The 21,835-nt window shown below is 56.4% G+C and overlaps 2 protein-coding genes across 5 annotated transcripts; both read right to left on the minus strand.

The window, feature by feature from the left end:
- Positions 1 to 841: 841 nt before the first annotated feature.
- On the minus strand, positions 842 to 11,525 carry ARFGAP2 (ARF GTPase activating protein 2). 2 transcript variants are annotated; one of them, XM_068554384.1, is made up of 16 exons: positions 11,420 to 11,525; positions 11,157 to 11,275; positions 10,565 to 10,637; positions 9,912 to 10,043; positions 9,747 to 9,827; positions 8,849 to 8,930; positions 8,502 to 8,558; positions 7,411 to 7,463; positions 6,824 to 6,960; positions 6,593 to 6,724; positions 4,046 to 4,174; positions 3,832 to 3,966; positions 3,040 to 3,166; positions 2,787 to 2,880; positions 2,568 to 2,686; positions 842 to 2,094 (listed from the first exon to the last, which is right to left on the minus strand). In XM_068554384.1, the coding sequence occupies exons 1-16, from the start codon at positions 11,489 to 11,491 to the stop codon at positions 2,074 to 2,076; spliced, it is 1,563 nt and encodes a 520-aa protein (XP_068410485.1). In that variant the 5' UTR covers positions 11,492 to 11,525; the 3' UTR covers positions 842 to 2,073. The 2 variants fall into 2 exon arrangements, with proteins under 2 accessions (XP_068410485.1, XP_068410487.1); XM_068554386.1 differs by lacking the exon at positions 8,502 to 8,558.
- A 689-nt stretch (positions 11,526 to 12,214) lies between these two features.
- Positions 12,215 to 20,057, minus strand: PACSIN3 (protein kinase C and casein kinase substrate in neurons 3). Of its 3 annotated transcripts, XM_068555767.1 has the most exons (11): positions 19,957 to 20,057; positions 16,924 to 16,998; positions 16,586 to 16,674; positions 16,276 to 16,432; positions 15,283 to 15,518; positions 15,013 to 15,168; positions 14,259 to 14,434; positions 13,998 to 14,118; positions 13,688 to 13,824; positions 13,154 to 13,275; positions 12,215 to 12,757 (listed from the first exon to the last, which is right to left on the minus strand). In XM_068555767.1, the coding sequence occupies exons 3-11, from the start codon at positions 16,637 to 16,639 to the stop codon at positions 12,642 to 12,644; spliced, it is 1,275 nt and encodes a 424-aa protein (XP_068411868.1). In that variant the 5' UTR covers positions 16,640 to 16,674; positions 16,924 to 16,998; positions 19,957 to 20,057; the 3' UTR covers positions 12,215 to 12,641. The 3 variants fall into 3 exon arrangements, with proteins under 3 accessions (XP_068411868.1, XP_068411867.1, XP_068411869.1); XM_068555766.1 differs by lacking the exon at positions 16,924 to 16,998; XM_068555768.1 differs by lacking the exons at positions 16,924 to 16,998; positions 19,957 to 20,057 and adding an exon at positions 18,360 to 18,646.
- Positions 20,058 to 21,835: the final 1,778 nt, after the last annotated feature.

Raw genomic sequence — 21,835 nt, forward strand, 5'->3', positions numbered from 1 at the left:
TCCCAAAGCTCTGCAGCACCGGGCCAGGACTGGAAGCTCCAAGCCATGTGGTGAGGACTCAGGACCAGTCATCTCCAGCCTCCAGCTGATTGAGAGCAGTTAGAATATCCCGACATGCATCAGTCACCTGGGGAGCTGGCTTACAACGCAAATGACCAAGCTCCAGCTTGGGGTGGGGCACAGAAATCTCCATCATGAACACTCCAGATGATTCCAAAGCTCGAAGATCCACACTTTGGAAATCACTGGCTTAGAGCCCCCATGGCTCCCTCCACCCATCCTTTCAAATCACCCATCTCCCAGACCAGTGGTTTACAATTGTACCCCAAAGACCCCTAAGGTGACACAGAGATGTTCCAAAAGCCCTTATAGGGGAAAACGGTTGCCAAGCCAGGGGTTTACACACACAAACACACACACACACATCCTTTCTTCCTAGATTTAAAAGATTGAAAAGGGTTCCATTAAGGTCTGTGTTTTTTTTAACTTCACTGAGACACACATCCCCAACCAAGCCTACCGCTGGGATGAGGTGTACGCTGCTGAAGTCGCTCGCCTGCCTGCAGCCATACGGCTCAGTGGGTGAGTTAAAAGGCCAACTAATACCAGCTCTGTCCTCCACGTGCCACAGGGTGGTGAGGTCGAGGCTGCACCGGACCTCACAGCAGCACAGGGCCGAGGAACTGGGGGCCTTTGGCTTTCAGAGAAGGGACAAGCTGGAGGCACCGGTGAGACTGCCCTCAGCTTCGGAACCGACGCCCTACCCATGTTGGTGGGAGCCCAGAGAGTGAGGCGAGGGGCTTGCACTGGGCAGGGAGGCAGGATCCAGAGAGGACACTACTTCACTCAGACCAACAGGGGCCTAGGGCCCCGTCGGGGCTTTATTTGACACCACTTAGTTTCAATACAAACAGTCCAGAAAGAAAGTCACATCCCATCGGGTGAGGGGGTGGTGGGAACAGTGGTCTGTGTTGCTTGGGACCTCAACCCTCAACCACGGGGTGGGGCGGGCCCAGGCTGCCGGCACGGCAGGGGACGATGGCACCAAGGATGACAGTGTGTGGCCCAGAGGGGTGAGACCTGCAGCTCTGTAGGCGCCTCAAGCTCTCAGTGGTGGGGTGCTGTCCAGGCCCCAAGACCCAGATGATGCGAAGGAAGAAAGCTGAGCCCCAGGAGCCTGACTTCTGTCCCTCACGTCCTCTGCTTTCTTTGCCAGCTTTACACTCACAGCATCCAGAGCAGAGCACAGGGCAGATGAGACCCACCATGGCCACCAAGCAAGAGAAGAAGGGACAGAGTCTCAGGAGGGGACAGAGGGTCCTGTGGTCCACAATGGATGGTATGGGAGGACTCCAAGACACCCAGGAGGAGAAGTAATCCTCCAAGTGATCACTGTAAAAAGGGGCAGTGAGACAGGAGAAGATCACTCGGGCCTCCAGTCTGTTCCCAAATGAAACCTTTCGGTACCAGGTAAAGTCTCTAGCCCTCAGTAAGGCCCAGACAAAGGTCCTTCCCCTCCCCTGCCCTCTCCTGGTGCCCGGAAGAGACCCCTGGAGCAGCAACAGCAGCAGCCAAGTCCAGAGCCTCCCTCCCCTGGGGGCCGATCTACAGCAGAACTCTTTCTAGACCTCCCTGCTGGCTCCAGAGGACAGGGGCCAAACCCCCAGACAAGCTGGAAGGATCCTAGAGCCAGCCAAAAAGCCTTATACTTTTTACCTTCCCTACTCGGGGAAGGCCTGGACCCAGGATAAGCCATCCTGAGGGAACTCCCTCCCCTCACTCCCAGTGTGGCAGGACAAGTGAGCAGCAGCTTTAGGGGCAGGACTGGATTAACAATAATCTAGCACACAGGGGTGGGAGTGTGAGAAGAAGAGAATACAGGGCTCAATCTCCAGGCAGTGGTCTGGGGCTGATACTGCCCCTCACCCGAGATCCTCAAAGGCCACCCACTCACACACCACAGGTATAAAATAACAATTCCTCCCCAGCTTCCACAAGGCAAGCATCCCAGGCCTAGGAATCATGAGGTTTTTGCTGCTGTCACCACCATATGTCTGAGCCATGGAGCCTGGATCAGTAGGAACCATAGCGATCCTGGGGATGGGGAAAGAAAAAACAAAGTCAGAGTCTCTAACCTGCGTCAGCTTCCCAGCGTGCACACCCTCCCCCAACACACCCCACAGGACTGGGGTACTGGTAGGCGGGGGAATCAGGCACCAATCTCACCCTGGCAGAGATTGTTTTCTGTTTTACTGTGACCCAGGAAAGGGGTTGTGGCCAGATCCCAAGGGGGAAGCCCTGCCTGATCTCACAGAAGCTGGAGAGGGAGGAGAAACAGTACAGATGACAAGAGTGGGGGAAAATCACTGCAGACATGGCATCGTCTTAGGGAGAGGCCCAGCCCTGGTACCAAGCTCAAAGGAAGGAAGCTGCCCTTCAGGAAAAGAAAATGCTCTCTCGGGCTGAGGGCTACCGTGCAGCTACGTCTGCATCTGGTGGAGAAGGCCAACTTCCAAGCATCACCCTTCGGTCTCCTCCCACCCCAGGTCAAGCAGCCCCAGCCTCACCTGCAAAGAATTCATCACACCATTGGCCAGCACGGCCATCTTCCCGGCCACAGACCTGACACCCTGCTTAAACTGGGCAATGTCAGCGGTGGGCAGCACGTTCCCCAGAGACACACTACCTGTCAAAGCAAGGGAAAGGGTGACCCAGAGCCCGGCAGGAAGCCCGTCCCAGTCCAGGGGGCCCTCCAGCTCTGCTCGCAGGCTTCGCTTGGCGCCTACCTGCTCCATGAGCGCCATCCATGTCCCCAAAGAGGTCCGAAGAGCTGATGGCACTGCTGCCTGAGAGCCGCTGTAGCCGGGACCTGGCTTCATGCTGCGGTGAAGGAAAGGCAGGGCCTCGGGGCCTCTGGGCCAATGACCCAAGAACTCATCCAGGCCCAGCCACCCTGGTGCCAAAGCCCAAAACAGTAGGGAAGAAACTCTGCTTCTACCTGCTGCCTCCAGGCTCAGGTAAGCGGACAACTCTACTTACCTCAGTATCCACCTCCCGCCCAAAGAACATGTCAGATGAGATGGCTTTGGCTCCTGCAAATTTCTGTCGTGCTTCACTCGACTCAAGGCCTGAGCTCCGACTTTCCACTTCCCTCCGGTTTGTGACTCTGAGGGGTGGACGTGGGACAACAGCTCTGACTCCTCCCATTGCTACCAGGCAATAGTATCACTATAGCATTACCCCCCTTTTACTCTCAAAAGCATCCCAGTGTGGCTGAAAAGGTGTACGGTCACTCCCACCTAGCACTGACACAGACACTGAGCTAGGTGTCTTATAAGTTTCATTACATTTAATCCTTATGGCAGCTCTGAAGTCATTAGTTATGTCCCCATTTTACAAACGGATTATTTGCAGATAATTTATCAGTTAAGGACTACCCCGATTAACATGGAATATGCTTTTAAAAAATTACTAGATGAAGGCCAGAGACACATAATCCTTGGGAGGTCAGAACTGAAGCATAAAATCAGGCTCCTCCTGCCAGAGAAATGGACCTCAAGCACAAGAGGCTACTAGGCTTCCTGCGATGGTAGAGCACAGCTCAAACCAAAGCCTGATTCCTGCACTCTCTAATCTGGTAGCCACTAGCCACATGTGGCTATTCAAATTTATTCAAGTTAAATTAAAAACTCAGTTCCTCAATTAACCCTAGACACTTTTTCAGGACTCACTAGCCACATACTTGGTGGCTACCACAGCAAACGGTGCAGATACAGGACACTGCCACCGTCACAGAGCATCCTACTGGACAGCTGCCCTAGAGCACTCCACCTTTCTGAAATGGGCCGGATGCTCGAGACAGTCACTTCCGGCTCCTTCTCCTCCATCCTGTCCATACCCCAGGCAGCATCTGTATCCCAGCGGGAACCAAAACTCTCCCCCAAGGAAAAGGGGTTGTCCTTGTACCTGGGGAGACAGTACAGTGGCTCAGAGAAGCTTGATGAGGAACATGGTAGCCAAGTCTGCACCCCAACAATAGCCTTACTTTGGGGGTCCAGAGGCGAAAGTACCAACATCGTCAAACAAGTCCAGCTGTGAGCGGGAGGATTTTGCACTCACTGGGGTTTCCTGCTCGATCACCTGCATCTCAGACAGCACCGAGTGGGAGACGGAACTGTGGAGAAAAGCAGGAGTGAGCATCAGTGTCACTGCACAAGAGAAGATGCCCAGGGCTTCCCTGGTGGTGCAGTGGTTAAGAATCTGCCTGCCAATGCAGGGGACACAGGTTCAAGCCCTGGTCCGGGAAGATCCCACATGCCGTGGAGCGACTAAGCCCGTGCACCACAACTACTGAGCCTGCGCTCTAGAGCTCACGAGCCACAACTACCGAAGCCTGTGCGACTAGAGCCCGTGCTCCGCAACAAGAGAAGCCACCGCGATGAGAAGCCCACACCACAACGAAGAGCAGCCCCTGCTCGCTGCAACTACAGAAAGCCCGAGCGCAGCAACGAAGACAAAACGCAGCCAAAAATAAATAAAATAAATACATTTATTTAAAAAAAAAAAAAGAGAAGAGAAGATGCCCAGCTGCTGGCAAAAACCTGGGTTCTCCTTCACTGAGCACCACCCAGAACCTTCTTCCCCTGACTGTGCCCAGGGCTGGGCAAGACCCAGCAGGGAGTGCCAGCAACTGTGCTAAACTGGAGAGCACTCCTCACCTGTCAATACATCAGCTTTGTTTTCTCAAAGTAGGGTTTCCCTGACAAATAACTGTTTGGCCTGTTTTAATTTTAACGATAACGTGCACCAAATAATAGGGCTTTCTGGCCTCAACTTGCTGCACCATAAGCCACATCCTTCACCAAGATAGACGCATAAAACAAAAAAGATGAAAAATGCCCCAGAACCAGGGAAATGAGTCTAATGGCATCAAAGGATGAGTTCTTAATTATCCCATCCTTTTTTTTTTTTTTTTTTTTTTTAAAGAAGAAAGCATTTCAAAGTAGAGAGTCTGGCCTTACGCACTAAAACCTGGATCTGCTATTTGGTTTCCCAATGAGAAGAGGCATTGAATTTGGCAGCCAGTACCAACTCGTGATGCCTCTCTTCCCTCCTGTGTTAAGCTCCACAGAAGCTTTTAATGATTAATTTCATTTAAATAAATTCATTAAAAAATATCTACCACTTTTGGTTGGTGGTACTCCAAGGAGTGAATATTTTGCAATAGGGTTTTAAATAAGGTGGGCTGGGTTTAAATGATTCTACTGCAGTACAAAAAAGAAAAAAAAGTTTTAAATATACCCTTTAATCCAGTCATTCCTGTGACCAAACAGGGAAGAGGAAAGTCCTTTTGGGATAAAATTTTGTTTCCCTGATTAGCTGTGGGTTACACTAGTAGCACACAGACTAAAAGGGAATAACTTAAATCCAACTGGCCATGTCCTGAAAGATTAAGTAGAAATACCCAGCTGTATCTTCTTCCAGAGAAGTAGAGCATAATGGCTACAAATACTAAATATGAAATCAAACAGTTCTATGTTCAAAATCTAGTTGTATCAATTACTAGATTTTTGGGCTTTAGGCAAATTGCTTAACTGCTCTGAGTCTCAATTTTCTCATTTGTAAAAAGGGAAAACAGTCCTGTATAGGACTGCTGTGTTTAAGTAAATAAGGCCATTGGCGAAGCTCACGCCCCCTGGAAAGGAGCAGACACCACTTAGCACAAGCTCACTGTAGTCAGGATTGCTCACCCTGGTGCTGCCAGATATTCCAATTTTTAAGAGAGATAAAAAATCTAGTATTACTGAAATCTCTAGACGCTAACTCTTATTGTAAAGCAAACAAAATGCATAAGAGAACTGGTTAGCAGCCCTTGTTCTTATTTTTTTTTTAAGAAAACCACAGCAACATAAACCCAGTGGTCCTAAAACAGGAAGGGTACCACCCAACCAAAGGGCATTTGAATGTCTGGGGGTATTTCTGCGTGTTACGGTATCTGGTAACACTAATGGCATTTAGGGGACAGGTATTAGGAATGCTGAAAGCCCTGCGATTCTTGGGAAGCTCCTGAGAAAACTGTCCTGCCATTCAAAGTGCCATTAGCACCCTTTTTAAGAAACACCACCCTAGAGACTTCCCTGGTGGTCCAGTGGTTAAGACTCCACGCTCCCAATGCAGGGGGCCCAGGTTTAATCCCTGGTCAGGAAACTAGATCCCGCATGCCGCAACTTAGAGCCCACATGCCACAACTAAAGATCCCGCATGCCGCAACTAAGACCCGGTGCGGCCAAATAAATAAATAAATAAATTTTTTTTTTTTTTTTAAACAAAAGAAAAAGAAATACCACCCTAGTTTCTTGGACATATCAAAAGAGCACCTGATCCTGTGTTTCATTCGTTCAACAAATACTTAGCGAGCATGTACCTACTATGTGCCAAGCACTACACTAGGGGCTTGAAGACAATAAGCAAAGTCATCTATTCAGCCTTGGAGGAAGACTAAGCCTAGAACCCCAAATTGCTGGGAAGACCCTCCAATGGTTCCCAGGGGAACAGTGGCATTTCCCTGCCACACCCCAAAGCTGAGCCTCACCTTCGGGACACGAGTCCCATGCCCAACCTCTCTGCCTGCTCTCGCTTCTTCCCTTCCAGATTCTGTAGCTTCTTCTCCTCCTTCTTACGGTCAATCTGAAGCTCCTGGTAGGCCAGACGCATGGAGGCAACCCTTAGAGGGAACAAACGTGTCAGAGGCCGGCACCATCCCGACCTGTCCTACCTGCCCACCCAACCCCGTACGCGCTGGGCGCCTGTGGCAAACACTCACACGGACTCCTCGGCCTGCTGCTTGGCGTCAGCCGCCTGCTGCTCACGGAGCTTCTCTGCCACCTGGGCCTGCCGCTCAATCTCGCTGAAACTCTGGCTGCTCACCTTCTGGGCCCCTAGGCCTTTCTTGGCACCCAGCTGGCAGAATTATGTGATGAGAGCTTTGCCAACCACAATGCCTTCTATCCCCTCCCTGGCATGGAAACACCCACAAGGAAAGGGTTCCTTCTTAAAGTTTACTGTAAAAAAAATAGGAGCCCCGTCAGCATGGTGGAGAGGGAGAACAGTGGTTCTGCTGGAGCTGAGCCTCAGGTGGCCCACACAACCCCAGCAGAGGCCTGGGGGCCAGAGGACAACGGCTAACGCTACCAGGCCCGGGATGTGCCAAGCACTTATGTGCACAATCTCACTGACTCCTCCCAGGAGCCCCTTAGAGACAAGCATCTTGACAATCCCTCACAGATCAGGTGCAGAGAAGCTAAGCACCTTTACCAGTCATACAGCCAGTAAGTGGTCAGGTCAAAGGGGGAACCCAGGCACCTGACTCCAGCTCCTAACCACTCTGCCATACTGCCAATCCCCACCTACCCCTTTCTTAGCTGCTGCTGGCTTCTTCTTGCCAATGAGGGAGGTTTTCAGTTCTGTGTGAGGAAGAGGGTGGGGCGTGAGCAGAGACAAAGGGAGGTCAAAGGCAGCAGCTCAGTCCACATCATGCAGCTTCCTGGCAAGAGCTTCTACAAAGAACAGCTTCAGGCAGGGGAAGGCAAAGCTGCCACCACCAGCTCCAACCAATGGTGTCAGGACGTCCAAGCCAAGACAGACGAGGTTAGAGGAGGTTACTGATTCCCAGCCGATGGACCTAAGAACCTAGACCTGAAGCACCAGAGACAAGGTCCCTGACCCAACACGAAGACTGCCAGGCAGGGGCAGCACCAAACACCAGTCTTGGCTCCTAGAGCAGGGAGCGGGCGTGCAAAAGGCTCCCCAAGCAGCTGTTGGTTACCTCTGGCATGAAGAGCCCCTTTAGGTGACAGATACATGGACTCTGGAGAAAAACAGACTTGTGGCTAACAGGGGGTCCCACCTCAGAGCCTCCATATAGCTCCCAAGCCCAAAGGCCTCTACAGAGCCTCACTCCAGACCAGGCCATGCCAGCCTTCCCATGGGGTCAGACTGATGGTCATTCTGCTGGCTTCCTGCCCCAATCCCCAAAGGTCGACAAAACAAACCAGGGTAGCAAAGGGACTGTTCACCCTGAACTAAGTCTGAAGGACATCAAGAAAAGAAAAGAGCTGAAAGGCCAGGGACTGGCCGAGAAAGGACAATGTTGCCTCCAGCCATTAACAGCTCAGAGTTGTCCCCCATCTCATGAAATGGACCAGACAGGCCAATCCCGCCTCAGCCCCCAGGGTTAGGTGTCCGGCCTCACGCTGGCCAGCCCCAGCCCCAGCCCCAGAGGCAGACCCCAGGCCTGGGACACCAGCCGCCAAGGGCCTGCCCTCAAGTCCTTGTGGTCGATGTTGCAGCCACAACTTCAATCCCAAGCCCCACTCCAGAGAGATCAGATGCTCAGTCTCCTGGGACCTCAGTCCACGTGACCAGGCAGCAGCAGATCTGAAAAGAACCCCCGAGGCCCACCCTCTCCCAGGCACCCCACACCTGCCAGCTGGCATACTGACCCAGAGAAGCTTTGGGTGAGGTGCCAAGCAGCTCCATGTTGGGGCCGTGCTCCGGCTCTGTGGACGCAATGATGGGAATCAGGTGGAAGACTCAAAACTTCCTATGACCTCCCCTTAAGGGAAGTGATGGGGTAAAAGTAGGAGCACCGGCTTTCCTCAGCTTTCTGAGACCACCAAAATAGAGAAAGAATGCCCACCACCTCCTCCGAGGGACTTAAGTGAATCCCAGCCCACCCAGAGATAGTAGGAGACCCCTCACTCCCATTACCTTGGCCAGGTGTCCCATTCCTAGCCCCAAGTCCTTTGCCAGGACCAAGGCACATAGTTGGAATCTGGGCTAAACTCACGTGCCAGGCCACTGCTCTCTGCAGATGGGGTTGGCTGCTGGGTCTCTGATGGGTCCGTGGCTGGTGCATTCCAGGCAGGGGGCTGAAAAGCCAGATGACAGAAGCCTTGATGAGCCACCATTCCTGCTGGCAAAGAGCGCCAAATACCTTGTGGGTACAAGGCCCTACTCCAAGCCCATGAGGAAAGAATACTGGAGGTTAGCAATCAAAATTATAGTTGCTATTCACTGTGGAAGAAAGCAGCACAAAACTAGCAGCCACCTCCACCCCTTCACTATTTACTTAGAGCCAAAACCCATTCCCCTAATTTAATAATTACATCGGGCACTCACCATGTGCCAGGTACAAGTCTAAAGGGTTTTTACATATAAATATGTTTAATTATCACAACAAGCCTATGAGGTAGATACGTTCTCCATCTTAGAGACTGAGGTTAGGTGTCTTAGCCACCACACTAGAAAGACTAAGTAGAGGAGCAGGGATTCAAACAGAGTCTGACTTCAGCACCCAGGGGGTGGGAAGAGGGGAAACCTCCTCCCAGGGGTAGGTTGCTTGCGAGGGAATCCCTTCATTGTGCCCAAGCACAGTGCCTTTCTCATAGGGGAAGAATCCAGGAAAAGTTATCTGGGGTTCCTGATACCTCAAGCCTTTAAGAAGCTTCTCGTACTCCCTACCACCCCAGCTTATAGGGGTGTGTTCCTAAGGAGGGCCACATTGCAACCCTACTCATGGGAAGAGGAAACACCTGAGTCTATCCAGCAGTGGACCCCAAACATTCCCTGTATGAGGTATCACACCAAGGCGAATGGAATCCATGCCCATGACCGTGGGCCTTGGCCTCAGTAAGTAAACCACCTGTCAGGAACAACTGTGGGAAACGTTCCTTGCGGGCACTCACTTGAGTGTGTTCCGAGAAGAAATCAGAGTCCTTCTTCTCTGGGGAGTGACTGGGAGCACTACTCATATTGTCTATCCAAAGCTGGAAAGAAGACACAACTGAAACACAGGACTCTGAATATTCCCCGTTACCCCACGACCCCGGCCCGGGAGAACAGGCACTTACATCAGTGCCATGCCTAGCCAGGGCCGCACTCCCCAGCTGCCGGATCTTTTCCCGGTACATCTGGGCAGCTCGGCTATTATATTTGGTGTTGGCGTCACTGGCTATGCATCCATGTTGGCGGAAGAAGGCTGTCTGGTGAGCAAAGAAGAGAGGAGAACGTGCTACAGGTGATTCTCCCCAGAGCAAAAGAGGCACCTCCTTCTAACAGTCTGGTTATTACTTATACAGGACAATACGCTCTATTGACACCAGCAGTTTTTCATAAAGTTCCTCAGAAACTCCTACAAAAAACACAGCCTCCCATCCTCTACGATGAATGACTGAAGCCCAGACCTCACTCAACTCTGCCTGAGGACAGCATGCTGTACCCACTCTGCCCATCCTTCATCCAGGCCCCCGAGACCCAGACAACTGTGGAGGCCCCAACTCCCTTGGCCTCTCCCCCCAAGAACGTCTGTCCAGTTTAGTTTGAATCCAAAGCTCCTTTGAAAAGAACAACGACCAATCTCCAAGTTTAGAGAATAGTGTACAGTGTTGCCATAGACCAGAGAATCCTCTGAACAGAGAAACTGAGAGGGCCTCCAAGAAGTCACTGTAAAGTCAGTACCCAGGCAGCAGAACGGGGGCAGGAGGATGGTAAGGAGGAGCTTTACCGCATTGGCATTCCCGCCGACCTGCATACACCTCAGCTGGAACCAGTTCCAGTTGGAATCCAACTCTGTGGACCTGTGTGCAAGGGCTGTGTGTCACCTACCAGCAGGTTCCAGGAGACGCTTCCCTGGCAGACCCACACCTGTCATTTGGCCTCGGGCTGCAGTAGGCACCCTGGAAATATTCATCAGCCACCTCCCTGTTTCCTCCACTCTACCCTGTCCAGGAAAGCTTTGCTCTTCATTCATCTAACCCAAAAGGTACTAATTATTTTCCAGATGCGAAAGGAGGTCGAAGCTTGGACTCGGCCTTTCCCTTAAGGACAGCCACAGTCTCGCTCCAGTGCATCAGCAACAAGAACAACGCAGATAACTTTTCCCTGAAACTAACGCTTGGAGTGTCGAGTTGGACCACCAGGAAATAACGGAGTTTTGACCCAGACCCGGAGACGAACCGCCTGTGTAACAAGGGGCCCACGCTGGCGGCTGCCTCCCGTGAGAAGCTGGCGAACACCAAACTCAGGGCGGTCCAAGTCCAGGCAGCCACTCTCCCCTGCTGAGCACCCAGTCCCGGCCGACCGCGAAGAGACCCCACCTGATGAAGCTGAGATGGACGCCCAGAGAGCGATGCACCCCGGAACAGTCAATGCACAAGAACACACCGTACGTGATGCTGGCCCAACTCGGATTCTTGGCGCCACAGTCAAAGCAGGCCTGGGTGGAGAAGGAGATGAGCGAATGGTCAGGGGCCCCGAGTCGAGGCCGGGCGCTGACACCCCAGGAAAACAGCCCGCGCCGGGCCCTCTCCCTCCCTCAGAAACCAGGGGAGCCGGGAGAGTCCCTCTCGGCCGGCGGCACCTTGTTGGTCGGAATTGCGCGAAGCCTCTTTAAAAGGGTCTGGATCTCTGTCTTGCTCGGCTCGGCCGCCATTTTCTCTCCTTCCCAGACACCAGCGCGATCGACGGGTCCCGTCACGGGCCAATCCGCGTCCGCGAAGGCGGCACAGTGGGTGGGCCTCAGCGGGGGCCGGCCCGCCGAGGGGTGGAGTGATTTGTCCCGATCTGGACCAATGGGCGGCGGGCGGAGCTGGCGCCGAGACGTCAGCGTCCCGGGCCCCACGAGGTCGCCCGAATCCACGCCGCGCCGCGCCGGGGCCAATCCGCAGCCGGGGCGGGGCGACGACCGGCCCACAGACCCAAACCTCGCCGCAGAGCCGCCCGCAGGCCCCGCCATCCCCAGAAGGTGGAGCCACCTCACAGAAGCGTGGGTTGCGAGGACCCGCACATGGCCCTAGCTCAGGCCAGTTCCCGAATGGTGAGTAATGATTAACAGTCCTACCAAGCAGTCGTAGTCCCGCCGGCCTGGACGGGAAGATAAACGGGCTGGGCTCCCGCCTGGCTCAGAACTCAGCCCCCAGTCTCCACCAAGCCTGGATGGCTCACACCAACTCTAATCTCGAGTCCCTTCCACCCCAGGTTACTTCGGTGGACTTCCACCCCGAAGTCCCAGAACAGGTACCAGGCTGGCAGACCTTCGCCCAACCCCCGCCCCCCCAATATAGTCCAGGCCCACGACCTCCCCTCAGTGCCTCTCTCCAGATGCCCTCGGCAGCCTGGCAAGGGTGGAATAGCGAAACAGATGCACACAAGCCTGTTTTGTTTTGGTTTTTCTTCCAAGTTTAATACACACTAGAACAAGCCACAAAAGAGTGCTGCTAGCCCAAAACTACACTCACCCCAAGCCAACCCCAGGAACCCCAAAACACAGAGATCAGGAACTGCGTCCACAGCTCCTGGGGAGACTGGAGAACTCTTGGGGAGGCCCAGGCACCCCTGGGCCCTTCTGTCACCTCCTGACCTCCCCGTCTTCCCCTCAGCCTAGACTCAGTTGGCCCTTCCCTACCAGTCCCTTCTTAGACACAGGCCCCTCCCGTTCCCTGGGTCCCAGGACTTCCTCCCTCCTCAAGGGACAGAGGGGGCAGCAGGGGCAGGATGGTTCAGGGCCCTCAGGTCCGGCTGTCCAGACAAGCTGGCCTCTGACCCAGGATGGAGAAACGTTGCAGAAGGGCTGCCAGGGCAGGTCAGGCCCCCACACACTCCACGTAGTTGGCAGGGTACAGGCCAATCCTGCCACTCTGCAGCTGGCCCTGACACCAGCCCTGCTCATCCTCCTCGCTCATCTTCAGCAGCTCCTCCCCTGCGAGAAGGGGGATTGGTCACTGGCAATTGTCCTGGCCCAGCCCCATTCCTGCAATTGGGTCAAGGACTGAGGGGGAGGGGGTAGTCGGAGAACCCAGCTAGAAGAGACCTGGCTCAGGCAGAGGGAGGTCAAAGTCAGCCACTCCACCCCCCACCCTGAGTGCAGCAGTCAGGCCCCAGCTGATGACTTTGAGAGGCAGATGAGGACTCCAAGCGGACACTCTGACTCCTGGGGGCTGGACCCAGAGCAGCCTTAAGAGTCAGAGAACTGGCCCTTGATAAGTGGATGTCTGGCTTCCCTTTTCCACAATCCTGCTCAGGCTAGTAAAGGGGCAGGGGAAAGGGGTGGAGGGGCTGAAGTCTGGAAAGGATCAAGAAAGGAGTTCCAGGGTACCTGCTCGGAAGCTCAGCTCATCAGCTTCCTGGCCCGCGTAGTCATAGAGTGCCCGCACCCGGACCCCAGTAGCAACCTTCCGGGGGTTCTCCTCATCTGACCACTCCTCATCCTGCCCGCTGCTAGAGAGGGAAGGACAAAGGGGCAGTCTCAGGGCACAAGGAACATGAGCGAGAGAGCCTAGGACTCAGGGCCAAGGGCTCACCTCCTGGAGGAACCCAGGGAGAGGCAGGTGGGGAAAAGCTGCAAGATTCTAGCCTGACCTCTGCCATGAATGCCTGCAAGCTCAGGCACACTTCCTGCCACACAGAGCTGACATGAGCAGTAGATGAGAGGGAATGTGGGAAACGCCAGGCAAATCTAAACCACCATAAAAACTGGCATCATTACAACTCATAAGCATGTCCTAAGGTACCTGGAACCGATTTTCAACCCACTTCAGGTGTGACGGGGATGAAGGGAAGGGACAGAGGAAGGAGGGCAGAGCAGGGGGCAGAGCTGCTTCCTTCCCACAGCCCGAATCCTGGCTCTCACCCTGGGGACCCCAAGGACTGGGGTGGGGATGCAGCGCCATCTCTTGTGGGTACGATGCTGGTCAGAGTAACCTCGTCAGGGCTCCGGCCACCCTTCTCCTTCCGGCTGATTGTCCTCTGTGTGTCCAAGGACCACTCCTGTGGGGACAGCGTTCAGGGTCAGGTGGGGCTGCAGGCTCTGGTGGCCGCCAGGACCACCCAGACCACCTTGACCTCCTTCATCCCAAGCCCCAGCCTCCCTCCTGAGGTCCAGGCTGAGCCCAGTGGGAGCCCACCCCACCTCCCAGCCCCAGCCTGCCTGGAACACGTACCTCAAACTGGGGCCAGTTCATGGCCATGCCCGGCCCATGGGTGCTGCGCCACCACCGCAGATCCTCCCTGTCGCTGGCTGCCTCGATGCCCTGATGCAGGTCTCGGTGGAGTTCGTGGAACCTGTGCCCCAGGCACAACCCTCAGGCTGGGAAGCCCTGGGCCTCTGCGCACCCCAATCTCATTCGGCCCAGCCAGAGCCCAGGGGAGATGGAGGAGACCCAGCATCACCCAGATCTCCATGCCCACCCTGCAGGCCGTACCTCTCACTGCTGGAGAGGTCAAGGTGCTGGTGTAAGGTGAGCAGCATATCCTTGAAGAAGAGAAGCCGCTGGCGCTCGGCAGCCTGGCAGGTCTCGAAGGCCTGCTCCATGTCCTCCATGTAGCGTGGGGTGTAACGATGCAGCTCCACCAGTGTCTGCTCGTACTGGGTTTTCATCTGGGTGGGAGAGGAGGGGGTCTGGTGAGGACAAGACCTTGTACTGCTAGTATTTACTGAGCACCTGCTGTGGGCTAGGCACCAGGGTCCCAAAACCTGGCTCCTGCCCTCGAGGAACCCCAGGAGCCTAACAAGGGGCGTGACATTCAGGCACGGCAGCTTTCAGAGTCTGGTGGAGAGTGAGATGAGGTCAACCTATGGGGAGCAGTGGGAGAAATCAGAAGAGGCTTCCTGGAAGAGGTGGAAACTGAGCAGCACCTCAGAGGACAGGGAGGATGTCGATGTGCAGAGCTGGAGGAAGGGCGCTCTGCAGGGTAGACAACGTGAGAACTTGTCCCAGGTGGGACACTGTGAAAGGAAAGGAGCTGGGAAGTTCTCCGCAACTGCGAAGATTATCCCAGTGCCCGAAACCACACCATTTCTCTCCTGAGTAAAGCATCATCTTTCTCAGGTTCCTCCCTTAACTGATAATCTGGAGAGAAGGTGGCAGGTGAGGATGAGAGCAATACAACTGCTGGGGATGGGAAAAGGCACTCAGGAAGCCCTGACCTGGGCCGGCCCAGTCCCTCAGCCAGTACCTTCTCGGACTCCTTGGAGCAGCGTTCTACCCGCTCCTGCAGCTTCCGCAGCTGCTCCTGGGAGACGGCGCTGTCTGCCTTCGCGTGGCTCTCCCGAGTCTGGGCTGTCTTCTCCTCCTTCCGGGCCGCGTGGTAGCTCTTCTTGGAAGCCTCGACCTGGCACACACACAGGGACCACTCTGGACCCTGCATGCCACGCTCTGGCCCCCTCTAGCCCCAGGCCGACCCAGGAAGGCGTGTGCCTCTGCTGCCCATCCCGCCCAGGCTCACCTCCTTCAGCCTCTTCAGCCAGGGCTTCTGGGCCTTGCGGAAGCCGTCCTCGGCAGCCCGGCTCTCGCGGAAGCCGCCCAGCACAGGCCGGTGGAAGGCCCCCCGCTGCCAGGCGCGCACCCGCTCGCTGTCCTGGCCCTGCAGCTTCTCCCGCACCTCCAGGTGCAGGGCGCTCAGCCGCTCGGCCGCAGTGAAGAAGGCATGCCAGGCCTTCTCCAGCGTGCCATACTGAGGGCCTGCAGGGAGGGAAGGGGCTTGGCCTGGGCCGGGGATGCCCCTTGCAGTGAGCCCACCCCCTCTCGTCAGGTGCTGCTCTGGGTGCCAGACATGGAGCAGAAGTGCAAAGATGAACAACACATAATGTCAGCTGCTGCTCACTGAATACCTAATCTGTACCTGGACAGACGAGATCTCACCGGATCCTTGTCTCATCCACCATTGTGAAGACAGTGTCACAAACAACATGGAACAAGCAAAAAGGCAGCCCAGAGAAGTGAAATTAATTGCCCAAAGCATTACAGCTACAATTGGAGCTGAAATTCAAACCCAGGTCTGTGGTATAATCCACTATACTCTATTGCCTCGGAGGGAAGAACTAGTGTCCGTCCCCAAGGAAGGCAGCTTGTTTGGATGGAAAGATCTCAAGCTCCTGAGTCAGAAGGCCTGGGCTCAAGCTTTAGTTCTTCTTAGCTGTGTGACTTCAGGCAAGTCACTTAGCCTCTCTGAACTGCCACATTCTCCTCTGAAAAATGGGTAGAAGAAGACCATCTCCATTATAGGGTTGTTAGAAATATCAAAATGACTCATGACGGTACTTTGGGAACTCTAACAGCACAGCTGTAAGAATAACCAGGAGGATCGTCTCGCTTTAAAGGGAAGGCAGACGTGGAGGCCTCGAACTTTTCCACGAGAGGTGCAAAAAGAAGCTGCCTTGCCTGGTCACCCCACCCTCGGCAGCCCTCTTCTCGCAGTGAGGCCCAAGCACAGGCTCACCCTTCTCCACGGAGCCCCTCCACTTGCGGGCCCATTCGGCCAGCTGCTGGGCATAGGCCTTCTCGATGCGGGCGCGCTCCTGGAAGCAGCTGACCAGGTCCCCACACAGCCGATGCCCATCCTCCACCCGCTGCACCGTCCGCCTGTAGTTGCCGGCCTGGGGAGGATACGAGAAGGATGGTGTCACCAGGGAGAAGCCTCCGTCAAGGGCCGGGGCTGACAGCTAGGCTCCTCCCTTGGACAGATGACTGGGCCCAGAGAGGGGTGAGCATTCCCGTGCCACCCCGAAACCTGGGACCCAGCTGCTCACCTCCCAGAAACTGCCCTCTAGGGCCTCCCCTCCAGCATCTTCCTCTGGAGCCATGGTGTCCCCGCAGCACGGAATGGTGGCGGTTAGAGCTGTAGAGGGCAGAGGGGTAAGCAGGGAAGCCAGACACACACTTTTGGGGATAGGAAAAGACCCTCTCCTATCCCTGGCTTTTGCCCCCCCACTGCCATCCCCACTACCCAAGGAACTGTTAAGAGCCAGGACTTAGCAGGCAGGGGTCTGGAAGTCCCCAGGAGGGCCCAGGGTGGGGGCAAAGATGGAAGTTTCAAAGCTCCTCCTCTCACCCTGGTCTGCCCTCCCCACCACCTCACTCCATGTACCTGGGGCCTAGAGCTCACTTCAGGGACCTGGGTGTATCCAACTCTCAAAGCTGCCACTGTGATTCTGCCTTGGAGCTAACAAGAGCAAAGCAGGGGGTGAGGGTGGAGCTGACAGTGTCCAGGGCGGTGCCCAGCTCCCCCGATATAGCAACTGCTGTCAGAAGCGCCAGATTCCAACCAGGAGAATGCTAGTCGGGTCACATGGTCCAGCTGGGGATTACATGGCCGGCGGGGGTGGGTAGTGGGCAGAGAGCCTCTCACTGCCCCAACCGCAGATGAGACAAGAGGACGCCTGCCCAAGCCAGGGCTCTGTGGCCTCTCCTTGAACAAGGCGACCCTTTACCAGACCAGGCCAGGTCAGAGGGTGCCCAGCCACACTGCAGTAGCTCCCCGTGCTGGGAAGAGCAGACTGGGAGCCAAGAGGCCTGAGTCTTATCTTGGCCATGAAGCTTGAGCAAGTGCATTATACTGTCCTCTCTTAAGGGGCTTCAGCTCCCTCCTAAGATGGAAATTCCGCCTCCTGGTCTGCTTCTGTGCCAGGGCTGGTACAAGACTCAAACCAGGCAATGAACAAGAAATGTGAGGGGCCCGGCAGTCACAAGGGACACTCATCCTGCTCCACAGCATCCACTATGAGGTCCCAAAGGGCTCCGTGGATAATGAGTAACTCAGCCCCACCCTCAAAAAGCCCAGAGTATGGGGCAGCACGGGGTGTCAGACAGGTGATCAGCCAGTTATGACAGTGTGCTCCAGAACTGCGGAGGAGGACAAGGCAGATTCCAACCCCAGAGCCACCACCCCCAGGGGCTAGAGGACACAGTGGCATGCGGCCACTCCCCTCCTGTCTCTGGGCAGGGTCTCAGCTGTCCCCAGCATCAATTCAAGCCCCTAGAAGGAAATCACTTCCTCCTCTGAGCAAGCCCAAGGGACACCGCCAGACCCAGGAGGATGGTGTGCTTGTTGCTCCCAAAGCAGGGCTCTATCACAGCACCCCCCAAACTGATAAATCCCTCCCCTTCCTTCAAAACTCAGAGTGAGGCGCCTTCTCCAGCCCCCTGCCCATTCCTCCATCCCCAGCTCCCACCCCTCTCTCACCCCTTTATATCCCACTGGGTCATGACTACAGGACAGGATCTGTCCCCAGTCACTGACAGAGACTTCCTGAGGGTCCAGTTTGTGTTTCTGCAGGCACTGGAGTGAGTTAGTAGCTGAATGAAAAAACAAATGACGTCCACCTGAAGACCAGGAAACCCACTGGCTAGAGCAGCTTTGAGAAAGCATGGCCTGAGTGGGCTTCCACCACTCAGCTAACAGGAGGGAGAGCTCAGGCCTACAGTGGAGGTGCCTGGGCCCGGAGCAGGAGAGGAGCAGGGCAGCTGGCCCCACCAGGGTCCTCAGCACTTCCCCTTGCTTCCTCTTGAGGCTGTCCCACTTACCCAGAAAGGACTTGCCAACCAGATGGAGAGAAACCGAGCTGCAGCTGTAAATCCCAGGGCCTCAGAGCTGTCCCAGTCAGGCATCCAGGGGCCTGGGCCCCCTGCCTGCTCCAGCCTCTGTGCTCCTGGCTCCCGGGAGAGCTGCCCCCCACCCGTTCCCTCTCTCTGGCCCCAGAACAGAGCAAGCTGTGTGTGCAGGGCTGGCACTGCTCCCTTCGGCCTCCCAGAGCAAACACAAGCCCAAGCCCCAGGCACAGCCAGGCCCCACTGCCCCACGGGACCTAGCAGCAGGGGTGGGCCTTGTGCCTTGGCCCCTGCGGAGAAGGGCCAGCACCCTGTGCCTCCTGACCCCAGCAGAGACCCAGATTGGTCCCCAGAACACGTTCCGCCACAGGCAAGCGCTCAGAAAGCAGATAATGAACCTTCCCAGCCCAGGGAGCCAGCACCTACTGGGCTGGGACAAGTCCTCTGGGGCTTGGCAGGGTCTTCTCACAGCTTGCTAAGCCAAGGTAGGGAGTCTTGGAGTTCAGGGAAGAACCCACTCCCTTACCTGAGGCTGGTATGTACCCCCAACCAGACCAGCCCCCACCCTTTCCAGGAGCCGGGGACATGCCCCTGGGAGGGAGCACTGCTGCCCTGCCCTGCCCATCCTCTGTCCTGAGGCACAGGCTTGGCCTCAGGACCTCTTCTCCCAGCTGCCCCTCCCGATCCGTCCGCAGCCCGAGGATCTGAAGGCACAGAAGGGGCCGGTCGACTGGTCCAGAGAGGGGTACTTGGGCAAGAGCGACTGGAACCAGCAGCCAGAGAGGCCCGGGAGGCTGGGGGAGGAGGTGGCGCGGGGAAAGAAGAGGAGGCAGGGCCAGGGAGGGGCATAACAAAGGGGCGCTTTTGGAAACCCGACCTGCCGCCTGAGGTGCCTGCTCCCTGATGACGCGCTCCAAAGCCGGAGCGCTCACACCAAACCTCGGAGGCCAGGGTCTGCCGTCTCTAACCTCAACCCTTAAGGACGGCTCCCTTCGACCTGGCCCTCTTGCGGGCCCGGCGCTGCACGACCCGGAGCCCACGGAGCCCACGCGGAGCGGCCGGGCCAGGCCTAGCCATGGAGGCTCTAGCTAGGACTTCTTGGGCAAACTTGTTGAACTTGGTCTCGGCGGGGGTGGGGCCAGCCGGTCATCGCTGAGGGGAGGGGGCGCACCCAGCCTTGGCCGGTGCGGCCTTGAATTCCAGATGGTTGCCCGGGGTTGCGGCCCCAGGAATTGGGGCCCTTTGCTAAGGGCGAGGGGTCGCTGGGGAGTAAGGCCCCTACTGGGGTCCCAGGGCGGATTGGGGCCTTTTAGGGGCCCCAGGAGATGGTGTGGCCCGCCAGCCCCGACGCCTCCCTCTCCCCGGCAGGTCCCCGCCCGGTGCGCGGCGCCGCAGATAATACACCCCTTCGGCTCGGCGGCAGCTCTTGCTGTCCTCCCGCAGAGCGCGGTGGCCGGGGGCTCCCGGGGAGGGAGTCACTGCCATTGCAAACTTCAGGAGCGGGAGGAGGAGAGGGCGTGCTCGAGCCGCGGCTCCCGCCGCCGCCTCCCCGCCCCGCCCGGGCAGCACTCACCGCGTCCTCCCTGGGCGCCTCGGCGGGTGGGGGTCCGGCCACGCTCCGGCCCAAGTCCTGCCGCTCCCGGGCCGGGTCCGCCGCCTCCCGGTGCGCGCCGGGCCCTCCCCCGGGAAGCCCAGCCCCCGGCCCCGCCCTCTCCTCGCTGCTGCGGCCGCAACCCCACCGGCCAGCGGCCGGGGCAGGGGCTGACGGCATAGCAGCGACCGGCGCTTCCCTGGGCGCGGGTCGTGGGGTCTCGGCTCCCGCCTGAGAAGCGCCAGGGCCGACTCCCCAGGGTGGCACCGCGTGGCTATAGGGAGTCAGATTTCGTCTTTGCCCCTCCCCGGCCTCCGCAGAGCCTGGGAGACCGGTGGAAACGCGAAGGGATCGGGCCTGCACTGGCTCCCTTTGGAGGGAGGCCTGGGGGCTACCCTGCCTTACTCTTTTTGCTAAGCACACCTTTCTTAACTCCCACGAGGCTCACAACCATCACCTTGTAAGCATTAGGAGTCCCATTGTATAGATGCAAAAACTGAGGCTCAGTGACCTTTAGTAGCTTGCACAGGATCTGTAGTCGGGCAGGGTCGGGACTCCAAAGCCGTGCCCTTTCCTTGCACAGCCCTCCTTTCCAATCCAAGGGCCCATTCTGAGGACTGGGCAGACGAGTAGTGGAGGTGGGGCAGAACGGCACGAGCTCCTCCCCCTCCGTGTTCTTATTCCCAGATTTTGTACCACGATTCATTCTTAAATCCCTTCGCCCCTCCACCCCCTTTGTTAGTAGATCTTTGCAGATCGCCACGATGCCACTCCCCTGCCCCTTAATAAATCCCTCTTCCTCACCCCCTTGCCCCCGACCCCGGGATTTTTCGGAGCCTGTCCATCGGTTATTTATATCCACTGGAGCGGTCCAAGAATGTTCTGAGGCTGACCTAATCGCCACCTGCTCGGTCTCCCCGCCCCTCCCTCTCCCTCCTGGGCCCGGTGACCAGGCGGTCTTGCCCTCCGCCTGGCAGGCGGGAGGGAGCGCAGGTCTGCGCGGTCCGACGCCGGGGGGCACTCAGAGGGTCTAGACCGCGCACATAGCTGGCGGTTGCGAACCCCGCCGCGCGCTCCGAGGAGTGCGCCCCCAGGGGACCGCGCGGCGCTCTGGGAAGCCAAGAGCCACGCTGTTCTCTTTCCAGCACGTACTCTTCGTCCTCACTCCCCGCAAGCCCATCCCACCCCCACTCCCCGAGGAGTGCGAGTACGTGTGCGCGGATTTGTAAACGGCGGCTTTAAAAATAGCAAAACTATGTAGTTTCTAAATCCGGGAGTAATCACGGACGCGTTCTTTGTGCAGATAAATCCGCTCGTAAAATGGAAAGGGGCCCTGAAGAGAATGGCGGGTAATTTCAGGTGGTAATTTTAGCCGCTGAGGGCTGACTCGCTCCGCAGTCCTTGTGGGAGGGTGAAACCGCCTGTGGGGCACCCGAGACAAGCCGCGTTTGGCCAATCGTAACAGAGTAGTGGATCCTGGCCTTGGCGCTCTCAGGGTGCAGCTTCTGAAACAAGTTTCAACACCCACTCTCTGTTGGGGCTTGGACAAGTCCCTTTTCTCCGTATCTCTGTTTCTACCTCTATGAAACATGACAGGTGACTGGGCTGACCTCCCAAACGGGCATGTGCCCCAGCCAATTAATGATTATAAAACGACTGCAAATGAGAGGAGCTGAGGTAATATCTAATGACAGCCATACTGTTTTGTATTATTCAAAATCAGTTAACATCCCACCAAGTGCCTGGGGGCTTTAGGCACCTGGTGAGAAAGTGTGAAAACACAAGAATGAAATTAATTACAGGAGCCACCTATTAAAACCCTATTAAAAATAAAGACTGCAAGCCAGGCTCTGGGATCTAG

Source organism: Eschrichtius robustus, chromosome 11, assembly GCF_028021215.1.
Source record: "Eschrichtius robustus isolate mEscRob2 chromosome 11, mEscRob2.pri, whole genome shotgun sequence".
NCBI classification, from domain to species: domain Eukaryota; kingdom Metazoa; phylum Chordata; class Mammalia; order Artiodactyla; family Eschrichtiidae; genus Eschrichtius; species Eschrichtius robustus.